Source organism: Erinaceus europaeus, chromosome 3, assembly GCF_950295315.1.
Source record: "Erinaceus europaeus chromosome 3, mEriEur2.1, whole genome shotgun sequence".
NCBI lineage: Eukaryota > Metazoa > Chordata > Mammalia > Eulipotyphla > Erinaceidae > Erinaceus > Erinaceus europaeus.
Genome location: NC_080164.1, coordinates 64,899,589 through 64,914,671, shown reverse-complemented (window position 1 = coordinate 64,914,671; position 15,083 = coordinate 64,899,589). Strand labels below are relative to the sequence as shown.

The 15,083-nt window shown below is 40.8% G+C and overlaps 1 protein-coding gene across 2 annotated transcripts in view; it reads left to right on the top strand.

Annotated features, from left to right (window-relative positions):
* POLR1B (RNA polymerase I subunit B) overlaps positions 1 to 14,433 on the top strand; it is a 28,814-nt gene extending 14,381 nt beyond the window's left edge. The window contains exons 7-15 of one of the 2 annotated variants that reach the window (XM_007538348.3): positions 282 to 453; positions 611 to 782; positions 2,803 to 3,084; positions 3,738 to 3,871; positions 6,288 to 6,458; positions 8,657 to 8,813; positions 9,527 to 9,723; positions 10,149 to 10,402; positions 12,120 to 14,433. In XM_007538348.3, the coding sequence (XP_007538410.1) occupies positions 282 to 453; positions 611 to 782; positions 2,803 to 3,084; positions 3,738 to 3,871; positions 6,288 to 6,458; positions 8,657 to 8,813; positions 9,527 to 9,723; positions 10,149 to 10,402; positions 12,120 to 13,002 (2,422 nt within the window). In that variant the 3' untranslated portion in view covers positions 13,003 to 14,433. The remainder of the gene's footprint in view (positions 1 to 281; positions 454 to 610; positions 783 to 2,802; positions 3,085 to 3,737; positions 3,872 to 6,287; positions 6,459 to 8,656; positions 8,814 to 9,526; positions 9,724 to 10,148; positions 10,403 to 12,119) is intronic. The other variant, XM_060187334.1, reaches the window with a different exon arrangement.
* Positions 14,434 to 15,083: the final 650 nt, after the last annotated feature.

Below are 15,083 nucleotides of genomic sequence, written 5' to 3'. Positions count from 1 at the left end.
GCATTCGCTTCTTCCTCCACTTGGCTCTCATCGTGGAAAGGGTTCTAGAAGATGGCGCTAAGGCCGAGAGCACATGTGACTTCTTAGTACTTGGTTGGGCAGCATAGCTCTAGGCCTTTTGACTCTGTTACGCTCTTTTGTGAATAGTACTAGTAAAGACAGAAAATAGTTTCTCAAAAAACAAAGAACTTTGGGTAAACTTTGTGGACCTTGGCTAGTCAGTTATCAAGTGGTATTAGTTGCTGAATTAAATTAAGATTCTCCATCCCTTGATTTGACAGCCAGTGCGTCTGTATTCACTTGACATCCAATACAGAGAAGTTTTATATTCTTTGCCTCATGACTCGGAAGCTCTTTGCATTAGCCAAAGGGGAGTGCATGGAGGACAATCCTGACAGTTTGGTGAATCAAGAAGTTCTTACACCTGGTCAACTCTTCCTCATGTTTCTGAAGGTAAATGATGCTGTTTTAACCTGGACTAGCTTTTGGTAAAATGTGACATCTGACAGTGTTGCTTTGGAGAATTTTTTTTTAACAGTCTACAATTTCCCTGGGGAAAAAAATTGCAGCAATTAAGGTGCATACATTTTTTTTTTTTTTTTAATTTCAGGAAAGAATGGAAGCTTGGTTAGTATCTATTAAAATAGCTATAGACAAGAAGGCTCAGAAGACCGATGTGTCTATGAACAGTGAACATTTGATGAAGTTTTTTAATCTGGGAACAGACCTTACAAAACCATTTGAATATCTTCTTGCTACTGGGAATCTACGTTCTAAAACAGGTAAAATTAAATAAACCATACTAGTAATGTTTTTAAAATCACTTGCTTACTGTAGATTTATATGTTACTAAGAGGTTCTATTTAAGTGTGAACTCACTCTCATTAAAAACAGATTTCATACTGTACATTTTGACAAGGGTATACCAGTCTGAATGACTTTGGACTGTCCATAGAGGTTAATTTTATTGTAGTAAGTAATTAAATACATTTAAAAATATTGTCATTTATTTATTTATAAAGAAAGAGATGCAGTGAGAGGGAACAGAGCACTGTTCGGCTCTGGCTGATGGTGGTGTTGGGGATTGAACCTGGGACCTCAGAGCTTCTGGCAGATACATCTCTCTTTTTTTTTCTTTAATATTTATTTTTTTGTAGTCTGGGAGATGCCGCAGTGGATAAAGCATTGAATTCTCAACCATGGGGTTTTGAGTTCAATCCCTGGCAGCACATGTGCCACAGTGGTGTCTGGTTCTTTCTCTGCCTTTCTCATGAATAAGTAAATAAATTGCTTAACCTGCTGCGCTATCGCCCAACTCCCGATACATCTTTTTTTAAAAAAGTTATTTACTTATTTTTGTACAGAGTCAGAAATTGTAAGGGGAGGGGGAAGTAGAGAGGGAAAGAGAAAGAGAAGAGACAATTGCGCCCTGCTTCACCACTTGTGAAGCTTTCCCCCTGCAGGTGGGGACCAGGGGCTTGAACCCAGGCCCTTGAACACCATAATGTGTGCATTTAACCAGGTGCACCACCACCTGGCCTGATACATCTTTTTATAAAACTAAAAAGTAATAACTGATAGCTCAGCATATTCATATATATTTGTAGATAATACTGATGCATCTTCCTTTTTTTTTTTTTTGCCTTCAGGGTTATTGCTTGGGCTCAGTGCCTGCACTACAAATCCACTGCTCTTGGAGGCTATTGTTTTCCCTTTTGTTGCCCTTGTTGTTTTATCATTGTTGTGGTTATTATTATTATTGTCGTCATTGTTGGATAGAACAGAGAAATGGAGAGAGGAGGGGAAGACAGAGAGTGGAAAAGAAAGACACCTGCAGACTTGCTTCACTGCTTGTGAAGCGACCCCCTTGCAGGTTGGGAGCCGGGGGCTCAAACCAGGATCCTTACGCTGGTCCTCTTGCTTTGTGCCACGTGCGCTTAATCCACTGTGTTACCACCTGACTCCCACTGATTCATCTATGGCTAACAAATAAATTGTGTTATTATCCAGCCCTCTTGGATTCCCATTTAATTACTTGCTATTTTATTACTCATTAAATGTTTTTCCCCCAATGAAAGTAGTGGTACAGAAGCTAGGGTCTGGTAAAAATTTGTGAAATCTGGGCCTTTTTACTTTTATAAACTCTACCCACTCATCAGAGCTGGGTTAGGTTTGTAATACCCTCAGTAAAATCTGTATATGTGATGTATTTGTATGATCTCATCAACTAGTCCAGTAAAAATAGACTTTTTTTTCCAGAGCACTAGTCATCTCTGGTTTATGGTGATGCTGGTTTTAATTTTTTTAATTAATTAATTCTTGGATAGTGACAAAATTTGAGAGGGAAAGGGAAGATAGAGAGGGAGAGAGACAGAGACACCTTCAGCCCTGTTTCACCACTCAAGAAAACATTTAAATATGAGTGCTTAACCAGGTGTATCACTGCCTGCCGCCTAAAATACAGACTTTTTTTTTTTATTCCCTTTTGTTGCCCTTGTTTTTTTTTTTTTTATTGTTTTAGTTATTGTTGTCATTGTTGTTGGATAGGACAGAGAGAAATGGAGAGGGAGAGGGGGAAGACAGAGAGAGGGAGAGAAAGATAGACACCTGCAGACCCGTTTCACCGCTTGTGAAGCAACACCCCTGCAGGTGGGGAGCCAGGGCTTGAGAACCAGGATCCTTATGCGGGTCCTTGTGCTTAGCGCCACCTGCGCTTAACCCGCTGCGCTACAGCCCGACTCCCTAAAATACAGACTTTTATTGTTGGTTAGCTCATTTCTGAAAGACTTTTATTTTGTTAAGGTCTTGGTTTCCTGCAAGATTCTGGACTCTGTGTGGTGGCTGACAAGTTGAACTTCATCCGCTATCTCTCCCATTTCCGCTGCGTGCACAGAGGGGCTGACTTTGCCAAGATGAGGACCACCACAGTACGCAAGCTTCTCCCAGAGTCCTGGGGCTTCCTTTGTCCTGTGCACACTCCAGATGGGGAGCCCTGTGGTCTGATGAACCACTTAACTGCCATATGTGAGGTCGTTACACAGTTTGTGTATACAGCATCCATTCCAGCTTTGCTCTGCAACTTGGGTATGTATTATACAGCAGTCCATTTTTGTTTGGTTGTGTGATGATTAATAGGTACAGATGATTGAGTTATGCTTTCAGGACTGAACAGAATTTCTTTAAGAACTCTTGCTGTTTGTTACAAAAACTGGAGAGTTTTCTTCATTTCTCTATAGATAGATGCATGCCCTGGAAAAATGTAAGAAAAAAATAAGTGAGGGGTGGGGGCCAGGAGATAGCTTAGCTGGTAGAGCTCACAATTTACCAATATGCAAAGTCCTAGATTTGGGGTCCTGGCTACTGCATAGAAGCACTGTTCAAAGGGGAAGCTTCCTGACTGGAGGAATAGCACTGTGCTATCTCTCCTGTCTTGTCTCTCTCTCTCTAACATAAATAAAAGTCGATTGGGAATGGTGGAATAAGTGAGATTGAAGCCCAATGGGGGAAGATAAAGGAAGGAGAACAAGAAAATGTCTTAGTGGTAGATGCCCAGCAAAAGGTGAAGCATTGAGTTTGATCTCATAATCCAATGTTAGCTTAATAAAAAGTAATGGAAACATACTGTCTTAAGACATTAACCCTTTTTAAATTATGAGACACTTGTTGAACTTCTCTGGAGGAACATTCTAAGGTTGGAAAAGCATTCCAGTGTGATGATTCTGTTTGTTCTTTTCCAGGGGTCACTCCAGTTGATGGTACCCCACACAAGCCGTACAGCGAGTGCTACCCTGTCCTGCTGGATGGTGTCATGGTGGGCTGGGTGGATAAGGAACTTGCTCCTAGCATTGCAGATTCTCTCCGACATTTTAAGGTAACCTTGTGTCTTTGAATTGTTCTATCCTATGTGGCCTTCATACATAAGTAACGCTAATACTTTCTTAAATGTTAATATTTATTTATTAAGATGAGATAAACTTTTAAAAAATTGCTTATTTTTTTAAATAATTTTTATCTTTATTTATTAGATAGATATAGCCAGAAATTGTGAGGAAGGGGAGATTAAGAGGGAGAGAGACAGGGAGTCGGACGGTAGCGCAGCAGGTTAAGCACACGTGAGAGAGGGGGGAGAGAAAGATAGACACATGCAGACCTGCTTCACCACTTGTAAAGCGACTCCCCTGCAGGTGAGGAGCCGGTGGCTCGAACCAGGATCATCAGACCGGGATCCTTACACTGGTCCTTGTGCCACATGCGCTTAACCCACTGCGCCACCGTCCGACTCCCATTGACCTAAGATTCTATTCCCATTACTGTGTTTAGCTATGAATCTTCATAAGTTCTGATATATAAGCCTTAATGTTTTTTCAATATTAAATTTTTAAAAAATATTTATTCCCTTTTGTTGTCCTTTTTATTGTTGTAGTTATTGTTGTTATTGGTGTCATCATTGTTAGATAGGATGGAGAGAAATGGAGAGAGGAGGGGAAGACAGAGAGGGAGAGAGAGAGATAGATACCTGCAGACCTGCTTCACCGCCTGTGACGTGACTCCCCTGCAGGTGGGGAGCTGAGGACTCAAATGGGGATCCTTCAGCTGGTCCTTGTGCTTTGCACCACATATGCTTAACCTGCTGTGCTACCGTCCAACTCCCTAAATTTTTTTTTTTAATTATCTTTATTTATTGGGTAGAGACGATCAGAAATCAAGTGGGAAGGGGGCTCAAACCTGGGTCCTTGCATTTTATTTTTAATACATTTTATTAGTGATTTATAAGATAAGTATATAATTATTTTTTTAATATTTATTCCCTTTTGTTGTCCTTTTTATTGTTGTAGTTATTGTTGCCATTGATGTTGCTGTTGTATTGTACAGAGAGAAATGGAGAGAGGAGGGGAAGACAGAGAGGGGAAGAGAAAGATAGACACCTGCAGGCCTGCTTCACCGATTCTGAAGCAACTCTCCTGCAGATGGAGAGCCGAGGGCTCTAACCGGGATCCTTATCCTGGCCCTTGGGCTTTGTGCCACGTGCGCTTAACCCGCTGAACTACTGCCCAACTCCCGGTCCTTGCACTTTATAACAAGTGTACTCAACTAGGCACACCACCACCCGGCTCTTTAAAATTTTTTTTTATTTATATTTCTCTTTATACCCAGGAGTTAATATTTTGTTTGCTTTATTTCCCAAGTGGAAGTACTTTTTCCTTGAATATATTTAAAAACAAGCCTAGTAATCTGTACTTTAGATATCAAAGACAATCTCATTTCCTTTACTATGTCTACCAGCACCTTCTTGGTTTACCTTTCTTTTTTTTTTTTTTAATTTTTCCTCCTCCAGGGTTATTGCTGGGCTCGGTGCCTGCACCATGAATCCACCGCTCCTGGAGGCCATTTTTTCCCCCTTTTTTTGCCCTTGCTGTAGCTTCCTTGTGGTTATTATTATTGCCCTTGTTGATGCAATTCGTTGTTGGATAGGACAGAGAGAAATCGAGAGAGGAGGGGAAGACAGAGAAGGGGAGAGAAAGATAGACACCTGCAGACAAGCTTCACTGCCTGTGAAGTGACTCCCCTGCAGGTGGGGAGCCGGGGGCTCGAACCGGGATCCTTAGGCCGGTCCCTGCGCTTTGCGCCACATGCGCTTAACCCACTGCGCCACCGCCCGACCCCCTTGGTTTACCTTTCTGTCTTAACAGTTTGCCTGACAGTGGAACTAAGCCTAAGAAAGTAATATCTTTCTTAGTTCAAGTGATGGAATGAGTAACATTCTATGTGAAGAAGAAAGTAGAAGGGCACTAGATTAGTTACCCTGTAACGGATTCAATTTCATAGTGTTGTTAAAATTCGGAGGCTCTAGCTGCCCGGGCTAGCTTCACGGGCGGGTAACAGAGATGACCAGAGACATACGGCTGGGCAGGGAAGCTGCATTTCTTTATTCAGGAACAACAATTCATAAACCAAACCAAACTAATCACCAAACAGAACTGTGCTGCCTCCCCGCCACCCCCCCACCCCCGCCGCCGTCGTGGTGCAAGCACTCTCTCTTTCTCTGGAACTCAGGAACTCTCCCCGGGTTCCTTGGGGCGGGGCCAAGCGGCCCGCAAAATTAGCAGGACTGATCCAATTTTCTTGGCGGGGGAGATCTAGAACAACCCAATGTAAAGCATACAACATCATAGGATAATACTTTTCTTATTGGATCTCCTTCCCCATTCTGCTTGCTTCCTGGGTGGTAGGGAGTGATAAGTGTGAAATATATTGCTTATTCTTTGCATTCTCTATGTTGAAAACAGGTATTGAGAGAAAAAAGAATTCCTCCTTGGATGGAGGTGGTTCTTGTTCCCATGACAGGAAAACCAAGCCTGTACCCAGGATTGCTCCTTTTTACCACTCCGTGTAGACTGGTGCGGCCTGTGCAGAACCTAGAAGTAGGCAAAGAAGAGCTGATTGGAACTATGGAACAGGTACATGAGTGAGTGGTGGTCATGTGTGCTTGCTTATGTAGTAAATAGTTTTTAGAGACTTGATAACTGTTGCTTTTTAAAGTACTATTGTTGCACAGACAATATGTCAGTAACAGAAAAAGTGTTACAGTTACAGCACAGCATTTGAAAGAAAGTCAAACTTTCCATTTCTATTGTGAACATCTTGAAGCTGTAATTTTCTCTGGTGCACTTGGCCACTGGACTGAGGGAGAGTTTGACTACTACACCTGTCTTTCCCAACCTCCCCAGCATCCGACAGTCTTGAGTGGTTCATTTCTCCATTATACTCACTCACCCAGTCTTTGTCTACTCCTTGTAGTTGCACAGCTGGGCTTTGTGATACTTGAAAAAATGTATTTTACTTCTTTGTTTTACAGTTGGATCAGGGTGTATTAAGAGTGAATTTTGGCTCCTCAAAAACAACCTTGGTCTATATTCCTGGGGAGGGGGAGGGTTCAGGGGGAAGAAGTGGTAGGGTGAAGATAAGAGTGCTTTGAACTCCAGCTCCATCAGCACCCGGAGAGAGAAAAAGAAAAGGAGAGGACATGTGGAAGTAGTTATGTTGTCATGATTGGCTTGGGGGGGGGGGGATTGAATCAGAAAAAAAGGGGGCAACTATGTATAAATGTGGACAGATAGTTGTAGAGAAGATGGTTGGCCCATGTCTACAACCTTAGAGGAACTGGTGGGTTGCAGTGGGGAGAGTGAAGATTCAGAACTCTGGTGGTGGGAATGGTGTGGATTCAAACCCCTGTTGACATGTAATTGTGTAATATAAAAATAAATTATTTAAGTTTTAAAAGTATACCCCTAAAAAACGTGAATTATGAACAATTCTGATTCATACGCCCATTGGGGGAGAAATAATAGGAGGAAGAGGATAAGAGGGCTCTGAACTCTAGCTCCATCAGGGCCTGGAGAGAGAGGAGGAAAAAGGGAGGGACACTTGGATGTAATAATAGGGTTATGTGTGGCTTGGAGGGGAAGAGAGGGCTGGACCTGGAAGAAATGGGGCAATTGTGTACAAATGGAGAAAGACAATTGTAGAGATGATAGAGAACTTTAAGAGAACTGTGGTGGCTTCCAGTGGAGGGATTGGGGATTGAGAACTCTGGTGCTCCGATGGTGGGAATTCAACCCCTGTGACATGTAATTTTGTAAATCAAAATTAAATCACTAAAATTTTGTTTAAAAAGTAAATTATGTAAACAAGGTTTTTTTTTCCTTCATCATTGGTGCCTCATTGCTCTCAGCCAACTTTTAAAAATAGAGACAGGGAGAGAGGGAAAGACCACAGCACGAAAGCTTCACCCACTGTGGTGGGGGCTGTATTCCTATTTGAGTCCTTCACATGGCAAAGTGGACACCCTCCCAGTTGAGCTATCTTGATGGTCCTCAAGTGCTGTCCTTTTTTTTTTTAACTTCTTGTTTACTTTTCCCTTTTTTTTTTTTTTGATTTTATTTATTTATTTATTAATGAGAAACATAGGAGAGAGAAAGAGCCAGACATCACTCTGGTACATGTGCTGCCAGGGATTGAACTCAGGACCTCATGCTTGAGAGTCCGATGCTTTATCCACTGCGCCACCTCCCGGACCACTACTTTTCCCTTTTCTTATTTATTTATTTTTGCCTTCAGCATTATTGCTGGGGCATAGTGTCTGCACCATGAATCCACTGCTCCTGGAGGCCATTTTTGTTGCCCTTGTTATTATTGCTGCTGTTATTGTTGTTAGATAGGACAGAGAGAAATGGAGAGAGGAGGGGAAGACAGAGAGGGAAAGATAAGACACCTGCAGACCTGCTTCACCACTTGTGAAGCTTAACCCGCTATGCTACCTCCATTCTTTTATTTGATAGGACAGGGAGAAATTGAGGGGTGTGAGGGAGAGAGACCTGCAGTCCTGTTTCACCACTCATGAAGTATCCTGTCTGCTGGTGGGCACCAGTGGCTTGAACCTGGGACCTTGCACATGGTGATGTTTATACTCAACCTGTCTTTCACTGCCCAGACTTTTAAGTGGTCTTTTTAAATCATTGGGTCCCTTCTGTGTCAATGATACTGAGTGGGAAGGTTTTCTCTAAAGTACTTTGAATCCTAACCTCTGTGAGATAGAAAGAGTTAACATGTTAGCAGTTATTTTGTGCCTTGAATGTCTTCATTCTTTCTTTTTTAGCTCTTCATGAACATTGCTATCTTTGAGAATGAGATATTGGCTGGAATTTCCACCCACCAGGAACTTTTCCCTCATAGCATGCTGAGTGTTATTGCCAACTTCATCCCTTTCTCTGATCATAATCAGAGTCCAAGAAACATGTACCAGTGCCAGATGGGTAAGATGGAGAGGATTAGAACCGGCGAGATAGCACAATGGTTATGTTAAAAAAAAAATTAGGGAGTCAGGTGGTAGCACAGTGGGTTAAGTGCACATGGCGCAAAGCACAAGGACCAGCTGAAGGATCCCAGTTCGAGCCCCCAGCTCCCCACCTGCAGGGAAGGTCTCAAGTTTAATCTCTTTTAAATTTTTAATTATTTTTATTTATTTGATAGAGATAGCCAGAAATCGTGAGGAAGAGGGAAAGACACCTGCAGACCTGTTTCACCACTTGTGAAGCTTTCCCCCTGCAGGTGGGGACTGGGGCTTGAACCCAGGTCCTTGTGCATTGTAATATGTGCACTCAATTAGGTGTGTCACCGTCCACTCCTCAGGTTCAATCTCCAGCACCATAAAATTACCAGCCCCATAATAACTTTTTAATATTTATTTGATAGAGACAGAAATTGAGATGAAAGGATAGAGAGGGAAGAAGATACTTGCATCCCTCTATGATTAATATTCATTTGTTTTTATTTATTTACCAGAGTGCTGCTCAGCTCTGGTTGATGGTGGTACAAAGGGTTGAACCTGGGACTTTGGAGCCTCAAGCTTAAGAGTCTCTTTGCATAACCATTATGTTCTCTACTCCTGCCCTATTTGTCTTTAATAACACCATTATACTCAAGGGAGTGAAACTAAAATGCTAAGGACTTTTTTTTCCTTCTGTAGGTAAACAGACTATGGGCTTTCCACTTCTCACTTATCAAGACAGATCAGATAATAAGCTGTATCGTCTTCAAACTCCACAAAGCCCTTTAGTGAGACCATGTATGTATGATTATTATGACATGGATAATTATCCAATTGGGACAAATGCGATTGTTGCTGTGATTTCTTATACTGGCTATGATATGGAAGATGCCATGGTAAGTTTTACCAAGAAATGGGGTTCCAGTCTTTCTTTAATTTTTATTTATTAATTTTGTTTATTGTGAGATCAATAAAGGAATACTTCTGTGTTGAGTGCCCTGTATTTGGCCCATGAGTAATTTGTTGAATAGTTAATTCTTGGTCTAAATTAATAGTGCAAGCTTTGAGGGAATTTCACTATTCAAAAAAACATATTTGAGTACATTTTGTGAGTGGCAGTTGGATTAATGTGTTTACCTTTTATTTATGTATGATTAGAAAGCAATTTATCTGTGTCTGGGTTCTAGTAGTACAGGTGTTTTGGAAAGCATAGGGTTACTACCAAATGACAGTTGTCCTAAATCACTTGTTATAGTTCAAACAGTCTTAAAGTCCTAGTTTAACTTATGTCTCTTAAATCCATAACTCTGTGATCTTATAGATCTTGAATAAGGCCTCTTGGGAACGAGGCTTTGCCCATGGAAGTGTTTACAAGTCTGAGTTCATAGATCTCTCTGAAAAAATCAAGCAAGGTGATGATAGTCTGGTGTTTGGAGTCAAACCTGGAGACCCAAGAATCTTGCAGACATTGGATAATGATGGTTTACCATTTATTGGAACACAACTACAGTATGGAGATCCATATTATAGCTACCTAAACCTCAACACAGGGGAAAGTTTTGTGACATACTATAAGTAAGTTTGCATATCCAGTACTATTTTTTCAAATTGTTTTAAGACCTGATACTGCTGATGGGAAGGGGAAAAAAAAAAAAAACTAAGTATAACTTAGTCACAATTGACATCTTCAATGTGATCCATTTGTATTGCTGCCTTTGTTTCTCTGCTTCTGTGTTATAGTTGGTAAGACTGTAACTTATTTTAACTATACTATTCAAACTTGGTCATCTCTTGTGTTAGGAGTATTTTCTTTTCTTTTTTATTACTATCTTTATTGGATAAAGACAACCAGAAATTGAGAGTGAAAGGGGAGATAGAGCGGGAGAGAGACAGACACCTGCAGCCCTACTTCACCTCTCATAAAGCTTTCTCCCCTGCAGATAAGGACCAGGGTCTTAAACCCAGGTTCTTGTGCATTGTAATAGGTGATTCAACCAGGTGCACCACCACCTGGTCCCAGGAATACTTTCTAGCTAGTAAGTTGAGCTTATTTTGTCTCACTAAAATTAAAAAAAAAAAAAAAAAACTCTTACTTTACAACTTTATAAAATTGGATTTAGCAGGTCTTGGGTTTTTTTTTTTTTTTTAATTGCTTCTGTTAATATTCTTTCAAGTGAGCATAGTTTTGTAATGGACATAATTTTAGTCCTGTTAGCATTACCAACTGTATTAGATAATAGAGATGAGAAAAAGGTTTTCCGTGAGTCGGGCAGTAGTGCAGTGGGTTAAGCGCATGTGGTGCGAAGCACAAGGACTAGCTAAGGATCCCAGTTCGAGCCCCCCGCTCCTCACCTTCGGGGTAGTCGCTTCACAGGTGGTGAAGCAGATCTGCAGTTGTCTAACTTTCTCTTCCCCTCTCTGTCTTCCCCCCCCTTCTCCATTTCTCTTTGTCTTATCCAAGAATGATGACATCAATAACAACAGTAATAACTACAGTAAAAACAACAAGGGCAACAAAAGGGAAAATAAATAAATATTTAAAAATTTTAAAAAAGAAAGGGGTTTTCCCTGTTTTGTCAGCGTTTCCTTTTTATAAATAAAAATTAAATAAGAAAAAATGTTTTTTCTGTTTTTGTTTTGCCACCAGAGTTATAGATGGGATTTGGTGTCTGCATGATGTCCTTTTTTTCCCCATTCTTTTTCTTTTTCTAATAGAGATTGGAAAAAATAGACAGGGAGGGAGGAAGAAAGAGAGACACCTGGGAGTCAGGCTGTATTGCAGTGGGTTAAGTGCAGGTGGCGCAAAGAGCAAGGACCAGTGTAAGGATCCCAGTTCAAGCCCCTGGCTCCCCACCTGCTGGGGAGTCGCTTCACAAGCGGTGAAGCCAGGTCTGCAGGTGTCTATCTTTCTCTCTCCCTCTCTGTCTTCCCCTCCTCTCTCCATTTCTCTCTGTCCTATCCAACAACGACATCAATGATGACTACAACAATAAAACAGCAAGGGCAACAAAAGGGAATAAATAAATAATAAAAAATATCTAAAAAAAAAAAAAAAGAGAGAGAGAGACACCTGCAGCACTGTCCCCCCCCCCCCCACTTGTGAAATTTCCTGCAGATAGGCACCAAGAGTTTAAACATGGGTCCTGGTACATGGTAACATTTGCACTCTATTAGGTATACCACCTGGAAGAGTAAGTTTTGCAGATATACATTATGAATAACAGTGTAACTTAGTTAGCTCTATATGTTTAAACAAATAATTTTGACTACTTATATTGTTTTTTTTTCTTAGGAGTAAAGAAAATTGCATTGTGGATAATATCAAAGTATGCAGTAATGACTCTGGAAGTGGAAAATTTAAGTGTGTTTGTATTACAATGAGAGTCCCTCGAAACCCAACTATCGGAGATAAATTTGCCAGTCGTCATGGGCAAAAGGGCATCTTGAGCAGACTGTGGCCAGCTGAGGACATGCCATTTAGTGAGAGTGGAATGGTCCCAGACATTCTGTTCAATCCTCATGGTTTTCCATCTCGTATGACCATCGGTATGTTAATTGAGAGTATGGCAGGAAAGTCTGCAGCTTTGCATGGCCTCTGCCATGATGCCACACCCTTCATCTTTTCAGAGGAGAACTCAGCCTTAGAATATTTTGGTGAGATGTTAAAAGCTGGTGGCTACAACTTTTATGGAACCGAGAGATTGTACAGTGGCATCAGTGGGATAGAACTGGAGGCAGACATTTTCATAGGTGTGGTTTATTATCAGCGTTTGCGCCACATGGTCTCAGACAAATTCCAAGTTAGAACAACAGGAGCCAGAGACAAGGTCACAAACCAGCCTATTGGTGGAAGGAACGTCCAGGGTGGAATCCGTTTTGGCGAAATGGAACGGGATGCTCTTCTAGCTCATGGCACATCTTTTCTCCTTCATGACCGACTCTTCAACTGCTCTGATCGATCGGTAGCACATGTGTGTGTCGAATGTGGTAGTTTACTTTCTCCGCTGTTAGAGAAGCCACCTCCTTCTTGGTCTGCTATGCGTAACAGAAAATACAACTGTACTGTATGTAACCGCAGTGACACTATCGACACTGTTTCTGTGCCTTATGTTTTCCGGTATTTTGTAGCCGAACTGGCAGCTATGAACATCAAAGTGAAACTGGATGTTGTTTAACTTGTTACGACCTTTGGATTAAAAGATCTTTCAGATTACAGCAAAATGTAACTCCAATGAAGCAGTTGTTTGGAGTTTTTCAATATTTATAGGATTTCCAGACTAACTATGATATAACTGAAGTTGATTTTTTTTTTTTTTTAAACCAGAGGATTGTTCAGCTCTGGCTTATGGTAGTGTGGGGGATTGAACCTGGGACTCTGGAGCCCCAGGCATGAGAGTCTACATAACCATTATGCTATCTACCCTCCGCCCACTATTTTAGATTTTAAAAATTTGCATTAGTAAATGAATATATAGGGAAGTTTCTTTTCCAATTCCAGGTTTTCTGTTATCCTGCCTTCAAACGTTTGTGTAGAAGAGTATCTCAGTGCAAGTGTAATACAAGTCTATATTTTCTTATTCCTTCATTAAAATACAAAAGGCTTTATAAATATTTTTACAGATTTATTGAGGTATATGCTTGTTAAACAAAAAAAACTTCCTATTAAGTTTGTATAACTTGATAGGTTTGAACCATATACTCCTGAAAGTCAGGGTCTGTCCATTACCTCCAAAAGCTTCCTCATGCCTTTTTTTTTTTTTTTTTTGCCTCCAGGGTTATCACTGGGGCTTGGTGCCTGCACTGTGAATCCACTGCTTCTGGATGCCATTTTCCCCCCATTATTGTTGCCCTTGTTATTGTTATTGCTGCTGCTATTGTTGGATAAGACAGATAGAAATCGAGAGAGGAAGGGAAGAAAAAGACACCTGCAGACCTTTTTCACCACTTGTGTGAAGTGACCCCCGTACAGGTGGGGAGCCAGGGCTTGAACTGGGATCCCTACACTCGTCCGTGTGCTTCACACCATCTGCGTTTAACCCACTGTGCTACCACAAGCCCCCTTTGTTTTTGTTTTTATAGTACAAACAGTGAACATGAATTATACTGTCTTAACAAAATATGAAGTGTACAACAAATACAGTGTTGTTAACTATGGGCCAGTATTATACCAAAACTTAGACTTTGTTCATCTTCTATAACTGGAGCTTTATTGACTGAAGAACAATTCCCATTTCCCTCTCTACCAGCCCCATATGATTATCATTCTACTCTCTTTGAGTTTGACTATTTTATATTCTAGATACTTGATGAGAGTTCATGTTGTATTTGTCCATCTGTGATGTGAATTTCACTGAGTATATACTGTCTTCCAGGCTAATCCACTATTGCAAATGTCAGATTGTGCTTCTGTTTAAAAGACTTAATATGCTATATTATATGTAGACCACATTTTCTTTGTTTATTCATTTGCTGATGAACAATGAAGGTGTTTCTATGTCAGAAATGTTTAACATCAAAATTTCATTTCAACACATAATATGAGATCTGAGATAGTTTCTATTTTTATATTAAATCTATAAAAATAAATTTTTGTCTTCTATATAATATCCATCATATGGATGTACTATATCTTGTTTGAATATTTAGACTGTTCTAGTCTTTGGCTATTCAGTTGTTGGTAAAAGATACTTTCTATACACTGCAAATATAAGGTGCTTTTTGAGTGGGGAGGGGAGAGGAAAGACAGCAGCTGAGCACCTGTCCATAGAGCTTCCTGTTGGTGTCATGGCTCAAAGTCTGGGCCTTGTAGCTTGTGATCCCTGTGATCTTTTCTGATAATAAAACTTTTCTAAGATATTTCCTCCTGGAGTCTGGCTTCAGGTAGCCTGACACTAGTTATAAGATAGGTTTGACTAAGAAAAACTTAACCATTCAAGGTATGTCATAGCTTTGTTTGCGTCATGAAACTGTTGAAAATACTGACAGATTCTTCTCTTACTGATAGTAGAATCCCAACTGTTGACTGTCCCACAGTACTCCAATCTATTTAACAATCCCTAGCTGAGGTGTGTTCAAGGCTTCACTTTTGTGGGACAGCATTAAATTAAAAATAGTGAAGATAGGGGGCTGGGCAGTAGCATTGTGAAATAAGCCACATGGTGCAAAGCGCAAGGACCGGCCTTAGGATCCCAGTTTGAGCCTCCAGCTCCCCACCTGTTGCGGGGGGGCGGGTCGCTTCACAAGTGGTGAAGCAGGT